The sequence below is a fragment of the Solanum tuberosum genome, unplaced genomic scaffold (assembly GCF_000226075.1).
Source record: "Solanum tuberosum cultivar DM 1-3 516 R44 unplaced genomic scaffold, SolTub_3.0 scf00062, whole genome shotgun sequence".
NCBI classification, from domain to species: Eukaryota; Viridiplantae; Streptophyta; class Magnoliopsida; order Solanales; family Solanaceae; genus Solanum; species Solanum tuberosum.
In genome coordinates this window covers 1,868,552-1,877,354 of record NW_006238987.1, presented here as the reverse complement: position 1 = coordinate 1,877,354, position 8,803 = coordinate 1,868,552, and the positions used below count along the sequence as shown (strand labels likewise).

General features: G+C 37.7%; 1 protein-coding gene across 2 annotated transcripts in view; it reads left to right on the top strand.

The window, feature by feature from the left end:
• The window catches only part of LOC102599135 (putative pre-mRNA-splicing factor ATP-dependent RNA helicase DHX16), a 19,455-nt gene that overhangs the window by 7,184 nt on the left and 3,468 nt on the right, over positions 1-8,803 (top strand). For both annotated transcript variants that reach the window (XM_006345090.2, XM_006345091.2), the window contains 13 exons: positions 535-614; positions 753-820; positions 905-962; positions 1,171-1,228; positions 1,319-1,387; positions 2,361-2,429; positions 2,553-2,642; positions 4,660-4,746; positions 4,927-5,042; positions 5,124-5,190; positions 5,761-6,807; positions 7,314-7,376; positions 7,922-8,146. In XM_006345090.2, the coding sequence (XP_006345152.1) occupies positions 535-614; positions 753-820; positions 905-962; positions 1,171-1,228; positions 1,319-1,387; positions 2,361-2,429; positions 2,553-2,642; positions 4,660-4,746; positions 4,927-5,042; positions 5,124-5,190; positions 5,761-6,807; positions 7,314-7,376; positions 7,922-8,146 (2,097 nt within the window). The remainder of the gene's footprint in view (positions 1-534; positions 615-752; positions 821-904; positions 963-1,170; positions 1,229-1,318; positions 1,388-2,360; positions 2,430-2,552; positions 2,643-4,659; positions 4,747-4,926; positions 5,043-5,123; positions 5,191-5,760; positions 6,808-7,313; positions 7,377-7,921; positions 8,147-8,803) is intronic.

The window sequence follows — 8,803 nt, the reverse complement described above, 5'->3', positions numbered from 1 at the left end:
TTTGGTGGGGGGGGGGTGGGTGCACTGTAATTTGAATTTTATGAACTATTGGAAGCCCTATATTATTATTTATACATGGTTTATTTTCGCATCCAATGTTTACTGTACCAAATAATTCATAAGATAAGTCTAAATCATAGCTAGTGGCAGAGCAGAATTTGATTAAGGGGATTAAAAAAAGTTTAAAAATTGTCACAATTTAGATATGAACCTATGTCAAGGGGATTCAACAACTTAATATATACAAAAAAAGAACTGTTTTAACCTTATTGCATTGGGTAATTTTTCGGTTAAGGGATTCATTTGAACCCCCTTCACAAAAGGTAGCTATGTCCCTAATCATGTCGAGGTGAGTTTGATGCTTTGTTACTAGTGCCACCAATCTGAAAAATATGTGAACCAATTGTAAATATTAGAAATAGGGAATATAAAATAAGTTGATTCTGAGAGACGGAATTTGAACTCCTATGCCTTTTTCCAGTTTCTGTCAGTTTTCATATGAAGATCCCTTATGGTTGCTTGTTTTAAATACAGTATAGGATACCTGATGCTTATGATCTTGAAGGTGGTGTAAATCAGGAAAAGAGGTTTTCGGTGGCTTCGCAGCGATACAGGTTAGTTAATTGACAAAGATAGTTGTAACAGTTGCTCTAGCATATAGAGTTGTGCAGAAGTGTGTTTTGGTTTTAGAGAGTCAATTTTTATTACTTGAGAAGTTTATATGGTTTTCTATTTTGTTTTGACATTTCCAGGGATCCAGATGCTGCTGAAAAGATGAATCCTTTTGCTGAACAAGAAGCATGGGAGGAACATCAGATTGGTAATCGCTAATTCACCCTCATTGAAGTTTTATGAACTTAGAAGTTTTCGAGTCTCTAAATTTGGAATCATCATCACAACACAGGGAAGGCGAACCTTAAATTTGGGTCAAAAGATAGGAAGTCAAGATCTGATGACTACCAGTAAGTTCTAGCTTCTCGCCCTGCTTCTCTCTCTCTCTCCCCTTTTCCATGTATGCGTACAATGTACACGCATATAGGACGGTATGGAAAATTTGGCTTCTGTGCTTTACAGATAGTGTATTTTGCTGTATCTAGGAATGAGGATCTGAAGGGTAAGATGTTTCCACCTCAATCTTATTATTTAAACCTAAGAGCTACTTTGGTGCAGATTTGTGTTTGAAGACCAAATTGAGTTCATAAAGGCAGCCGTAATGGATGGTGTTAATGTATGCCTGCTTATTCAACCCTGTTGACGTGTTGTTATGCTAAGTCTTCTCTTGTCATTGTTTTAAGATTTATCTTTGGTTTGTGTTCAGGTTGACCAAGAGCCTTCCATTGATTCAATAGAGAAAACTATGGCTAAGTCAGCGTTTGAAAAACTCCAGGTATTGATTTATCAGCATCATGCTGTGCAATAAAATCAGCACTATTGATTCTATGGTTTTCCACTATTTTGTTTTATAGTTTCCTCATATGCATGAATATATAAGTACGACATCAGTATCACTGCTTTATAAATCAAAATGTGGTTGAAGAAGAGGAGGGGTGGAAGTGTAGATATGGATAAAATGGAGGACACGGGCGTCAAGTCTAACTAAAAAGGGACATATGGGCCTAACATCAGCATACTACAGCGACCAATGCTGGTCTCTCCTTTCCTTCCCGCTTAAACTGTTTTCTAATCTCTTTGGCTTATTGTAGAAGAGTTCTTGGTCTTGCAGGGTCTTTCTTTTCCTTTTACTATGATGGGTTGTGCTTTGGGGCTTCAAACTAGCAATGTATATCTGTGTGTTAAATCAAGTGATCATGAAATTTATGCTTTCTGTGTTTTTCTTCCATATAATATATCATGGACTATCCTTATAAAAAAAGTATATCATGGACATTGGACAGTATCATCTCCCCTGCTACTCACCCACTAAAAATGAGGTTCTGTAATTAAGTTATAAGTATACTTTTGGAAGAAAAAGCACGAATCTACTCTATGTATGTGCATGTGTGTACAGTATATGTATAGCCCTTTTGAGTGCTTCGCCTAGTTTTTTTTTCGTGCTTTGCAAGGTGGGAGTTTACTGAGGGATTACATTGATCATATTGAGTTAGAAATTTTAATTTATATTGCCAAAATGGGTGATTCTCTTGTAGAATTCGGTGGATGGAAATTGAATACGAAGGCCTACATCTATAAAGTTCTGCCTCATCTGTTAGAATCATTCGCTTTTGCTCTCTGGCTTTTGCAAGTTATCATGACCTCTTAGTTCCAATTTTGCTAAATAGACCACGGGTTGTACCTTCCATTTTTATGTTTGATTTGTTGAATTTTATTTATACTAATCGTCTTTCATGGATACATTTTAGGAGGATAGGAAGACCCTACCAATGTATCCCTACAGGGATGATTTGCTCCAAGCTATTAATGATCATCAGGTTAGGTTGATCGGTTGCTTGCATATGTTTTTACTTTTTTTTGTGGGTCTGAGGCTAGTTATAATGCCCTTTCCACTTAGTTTGCTGTGTTGACGCTTTATAAAAATTGGGTGTTGGTTGCAGGTTCTTGTTATTGTTGGAGAAACGGGCTCCGGGAAGACCACCCAGATACCACAGTATCTGCATGAGGCGGGATATACCAAACGTGGGAAGGTATGGATCTCTCTTATATAGAGTAGAGTATATACCGCACCCTCCAAAATTGAAGTTGATGTTTTCTTTTTTAGAGGCAGAGACTGTTTTCTGATATGGCATTTGCTAGCATACAAAGGGATTTGGTTGGAACTAAAAGAGAATGTCACATAATTAGTGGAGGGGGGATATGCTACCTTACAGCTTCTATTTGATAAGTATGTATGGATTATTCGCATAAGCACCAAGAAAGTGCTGATGCTACAAAAGTTCAGAGGACTTATCCTTTTAGTTCTAGGAGTCCAAGAAGTCCACTACTTAGGCAAAATCATCTACACTTACTCCCTCCGTCCCATTTTATGTGGCAACATTTGACCGGGCACGGAGTTTAAGAAATAAATGAAGACTTTGAAATGTTTACCAAATTGCCCTTTAAAAAGTAGACTCACTTTTCTCTCTCCTCATAAATGTATTGGAGTATTATTTTAAGATTAAGTGGGACCAACAAGGGTAAAAGAGGAATTGTACCTTTAAATACTTACCATATAAGGAAATGTGACATTCTTTTTGGGACTGACTAAAAAGGAAATGGTGCCACATAAAATGGGACGGAGGGAGTATTAATTTACCCCAATGAAGCTTTAATCAATAAGCACCTAAAATCGACACAGTGTATTGCTTTTGTATGTAGTTCATATCATCCTTTATCTCTCTGCTAATGCGGATGAATTGTGCACCGGGCTGCCCTTTATTGTCTCTCTCTGGACTGTGCAGAGTAATAAAAGAGGTGTTCTCCAGAAAGCTTATATATGCTTCCTAACTCTTTATTCCTAGCCGCTATATATAGCATCCTTGACGTCTGTTTTATTGCCCATTGTACTCCAAAAAGATCAAGGAAGAAGTCCAAAAATCCCACCAATTAGTCTATCATTTCTCTCTCCAGACTGCCAGGAGTACATAAACGTTTCTTCCAGAAAGTTCTTATATGCTTCCTAGGAGGAGGAACATGAGTGGAGCTAGCAAAGAGTTGTCGATCTCATTTCAAACGAAAATTTTGTTACAATTGGTCTCCTCACCTGTCTTTTTTTTAAACAGATTTTTTTTTTTTTTGAAACAGCCTCACCTGTCTTTTTTCTTGTTGAGAAAACCTCCTTAACTCTATTTATGCTAAATGTTGAGGACTTCTCAATTATTCTGGCTTTCTGCTGTTTTAGGTTTGGTTGTGGGTCTTGTTTCTGCAATTCTTGACAGTTCTCTCTCTTCTTCTGGTCAAAGACGTTTGAAATGTTTCAACATAGTTTTTATGAATTATTAAGGGCATTCATGTATCTTGTGTATATTTGGATTGCCTGCCAATATATTGGTAAAAAGAGTTTCTTAATCAAGGCCTTTACCTTTGTAGTATGAGGAGTTTTTTCAAGTATCCTGCATTATGTATTTTAACTTGTGTTGATTCTTTGAGGACTTTTCCATGGTCATGGCTTGTAAAATCTGTTTGATTGTCACTTTAAATGTTTGTGTTTTCTACCCTTTTGAGATGTTTTAGCTCATCTTACTTTTGGGGATTTGTTGCCTGTTACTTCCGTGTCTCTTTCATGTTCAGTGGCTATAGCATGGAAGGATAATTGTCTCTGCCCTAACTAAAGGTGTGTTAGAATGAACCTCCTAGACAGGTTTCGTCTATTGCCCTTGCAGCAAGCGAGGAACCCCAAGAAGGGGAATATAGAAGGCAGAATATCTGTCTATCCCAGAGTCATGTTTCTCAGGAGATGAACATATGGGTCATAGGGACTTTTCTGCCTGTAATCTTGTAATGTACGACAGCTAGGTCCTCTGCCAATTTCTTTATATTTTTAATAACTTAACAGTTTTTGAACTTGAGCCATAAGTTTGTTGTGATTTTTTTGGTAGTGATCTTATTTTCTAGGCAATGTTATCTCCTTTATGTTGAAGCCATCAAACGCCTGTTCTTAGCGATGTACAAATGGGATCAGATATATTGGCTATGGTCTCTGAAACTAATATTTGCTTCTCATAGATTGGATGTACTCAACCTCGTCGAGTTGCTGCAATGAGTGTGGCTGCACGTGTTTCTCAAGAAATGGGAGTCAAACTTGGCCATGAGGTATGCTTTAGATGATATGTTTGTTCATTTATAAGTTAGATATGGTATATTCACCCTTCTGTAGCAATATGTTAAAGCTGTCTTGCTCAAATGATATTTGTACCTTAGAAGTTGGAGATATTTTTTGTCAATCCTTACATCAGGTGACCAATATGTAATGATTAAATTCATCACATTCAGGTTGGCTACTCTATTCGGTTTGAAGACTGCACCTCTGAGAAAACGATTCTGAAATATATGACCGATGGGATGCTGTTACGAGAATTCCTTGGTGAGCCTGATCTAGCAAGTTATAGGTTTGTGCTGTACTAAATGATCTTATCCTTACCTAACTCTGAAACCTTTTGATCTCTCTAAACAAGTGCCTGGCTTTTCAGTGTCATCATGGTCGACGAGGCACATGAAAGAACACTTTCAACAGACATTTTGTTTGGCTTGGTTAAGGCAAGTTTTCCCTAGTTTAGTCTTTAAATCTTTTTTGAATTTGTAGCCTTTAGATTAATATGATGGCTAACTCTTAATAATAATTGGGAGTTACCCTTGGTTTAGAAACTGGGAAGCAGCCAAAATTGCAAACTCTTTCCTTGTTTGTTTGTCAAAGTAGCTTGCGTATTGAATTCGTCCTAATTTCTCTATGTTTCAGGAAAAGAAACGTGGAGGAAATTTAATTAAAAAATCTCTTCGTAGAAAGGCTTTTCCATGGGGCTCCCCAATATTCACTTAGATGCTCCAGGGAAGGAAAAGGGATTTTTTCTCAACATTCTCATAGGAAACAGGCAGCATAAACTGTTCTCTCTTATATTTCCTTCCCTAGTCAAACAAATGATTAATAATTTTATACTTTTTCTTTCTCATTTTTTATGGTGGCTGGTGGGGTTCTACGGATTAGTGAACTAGGATGGACTGCACAAATTTGCATTAGTCTCTTGGGCCTTCAATTGCAACACATAATGTGGTGTGATACTGCATCCCCATGGTCCTCCTGTTGCTAACAATCTACTTCCTTTATAACAGGATATTTCTCGATTTCGGCCTGATCTGAAGTTGCTAATATCAAGTGCTACTCTGGATGCAGAGAAGTTCAGTGATTATTTTGACTGTGCTCCAATTTTTAAAATTCCTGGAAGGCGGTTTCCCGTTGAGATACACTATACGAAAGCTCCAGAGGCCGATTACTTGGATGCTGCAGTAGTCACCGCTCTTCAGATCCATGTAACTCAACCCCCGGGTGATGGTGATATATTAATCTTTTTGACTGGGCAGGAGGAGATTGAAACAGCAGAGGAGATCATTAAGCACCGGATAAAAGGCCTGGGGACAAAAATTGCTGAGCTGATAATTTGCCCAATATATGCAAATTTGCCAACAGAATTACAAGCCAAGATATTTGAGCCCACTCCTGAAGGTGCTCGTAAGGTTGTCCTGGCTACAAATATTGCTGAAACATCATTGACAATTGATGGGATTAAGTATGTTATTGATCCGGGTTTTTCTAAGATGAAGTCTTACAACCCTCGGACGGGAATGGAGTCATTATTGGTTGCTCCTATATCAAAGGCATCTGCGAACCAACGTGCTGGTCGATCTGGAAGAACAGGTCCTGGAAAATGCTTTCGGTTATACACTGCATATAATTACATGAATGATTTGGAAGATAACACAGTTCCAGAAATACAAAGGACCAACCTTGCAAATGTGGTGCTCTCTCTCAAGAGCCTTGGGATTCATGACTTGCTGAATTTTGACTTTATGGATCCCCCACCAGCAGAAGCTCTACTCAAAGCGCTGGAGTTACTTTTTGCCCTTAGTGCACTTAACAAGCTTGGCGAGTTGACTAAAGTTGGTAGAAGAATGGCTGAGTTTCCTCTAGATCCCATGCTGTCCAAGATGATTGTTGCCTCTGACAAGTACAAGTGCTCTGATGAAATAATAAGTATTGCTGCCATGCTTTCTGTGGGGAATTCAATCTTTTATCGTCCAAAGGACAAACAAGTCCATGCAGATAATGCACGGATGAATTTTCATGTGGGAAATGTGGGGGATCATATCGCTCTGCTAAAGGTTAGGTTCTTAATGATAATAACCTTGTTCTGGCACATCATATTCCTGGTCAGTATAGGTTTTTCTAGCCGCATGATAATGTGTTTTGCATGTCTGCTTCACATTTTTATCTTTCTTTGATCAATGATCAATCCTGTCTTTGAAGTACATCCACATATAGACCAAGTAGAAACAAGTGCATATGGCAGACTTGTATCCAAGAGGAAGTTTTACGGGTTGGAGGTAGGCATGACAAAACTTTTGAGTTGAAAGGTAAACCAGAATAAAGAAATATTTTATATGATCAGGTGAAAATAAGTGCTACCATTTGGTGTATGGGGAGGGTACATCTGTAGGATGTTAAGGAAAATACTAAGTCTTTGTCGGAATACTAAATAATTGCTATGTCATGAGAATATTATTTGAAAATTTAGCTTGCCACCTTTAATGAACAAAAGGAAATACAGAGGTGCTGCTTGGGTGCATGTTAAAAAAGGTGATCTTCTTTATCTATTGTTGTTTTCCAGGTTTACAGTTCCTGGAGGGAAACAGACTTTTCAACTCAGTGGTGCTATGAAAATTATATCCAGGTTTGTATGAAGCTCTGTTTTTATGCTGAGATAGTCTTTTCTTTTTCTTGTTAGAAAAAAGGCATCTAATAGCTGAGTAAAACGCATGCAGATCATTTTCAAATTCTTGTTCTACGTTTAGATAGCCTCTTCTTTTCCTTGTTGGAGGAAGCCATCTAGACCAATGAAATGCATATTGAATTGAGCTATGACTTATGATTCTGGTGCTACAAAATATTTTAGTGAAACCATGCTTTGTTTGAAAATTCTACTGCCATTTAGTATTTTTCTGTTCTCTAGAAATTTATAATATTGCATTGAGACAGGCTTAAATGGAGTGACATAGACAATGAGGATTTATATAGCTAACTGCGACTTGCTTGGGACTTGGGCATAGTTATTGTTGTATCATAAACAATACTACTGGAAGGAACTGTTCCTGACTGTACTGCCCCTTTTATACAAAAGGGGTTTGCGGGGAGGGATTTTAGCTTTAAAGTATGACTGAAGTTGATTCGTCATTACTACCTATAATGCTTAATGAAACTGTTCTTTTAACTTTCCAGGTCAGAAGCATGAAGAGAGCAAGGGACATCCGAGATCAATTGGAAGGCCTGCTAGAAAGGGTGGAAATTGAATTGACTTCAAATGACAATGACTATGAAGCTATAAAGAAGGCTATAACATCAGGATTTTTCCCCCACTCTGCAAAACTACAAAAGAATGGATCTTATCGAACTATTAAACACCCCCAGACAGTTAATGTTCACCCCAGCTCAGGTTTAGCTCAGGTAAAGGATTTTGTTTACTAAGAAAATGGAAAAATAAATAGAAAAAAGAAGATGCTGCAAGTTACTAGATACTCTAAATTTCCTGGCAGAGACAACAAACTCTCTTGCTGTTTTTGATAAAATAAAGGACATTTTGAGTGCACAAGTTATCATCTTGCGATTATTTTTTTGGCTTCATCACTTTACCTGACCCAAGATATGGTATTCTTGTTGGCAACTAACAGTTGAGATGCTAACACAATTTAAAGTTAGTGATTGTAGATCAACCACCTATTGAGCTTATCTGGTGGCACATTCATGGTTTCCTTCCTAGGATTGACTAGTCTTCGGATGATCATCCCCGAGATTTGATAGTTCTAAGTTGTTTGAATAATTACGATTTATTACTCAACCGATCAATGAGGTCTTATCTGCCCCATCCCTCCCATTTCAATTCTTCCAGTTCTCTTTTGATGAGGTAAATAGTTCTATTATTAATAATGGAAAAGCTCCTGTACACTATCATATACCAAAAGGCAAAGAACCTACAACGTAATGTGATCCTCTACTATAACATCGAATCATCTCGACTAATTGGGATCTCATGAGTGCACCAAGAACGGGGATCAGATGTACATACTTTGTACTCTATCCCGTCGAAAGCTCTACTATCCCCCC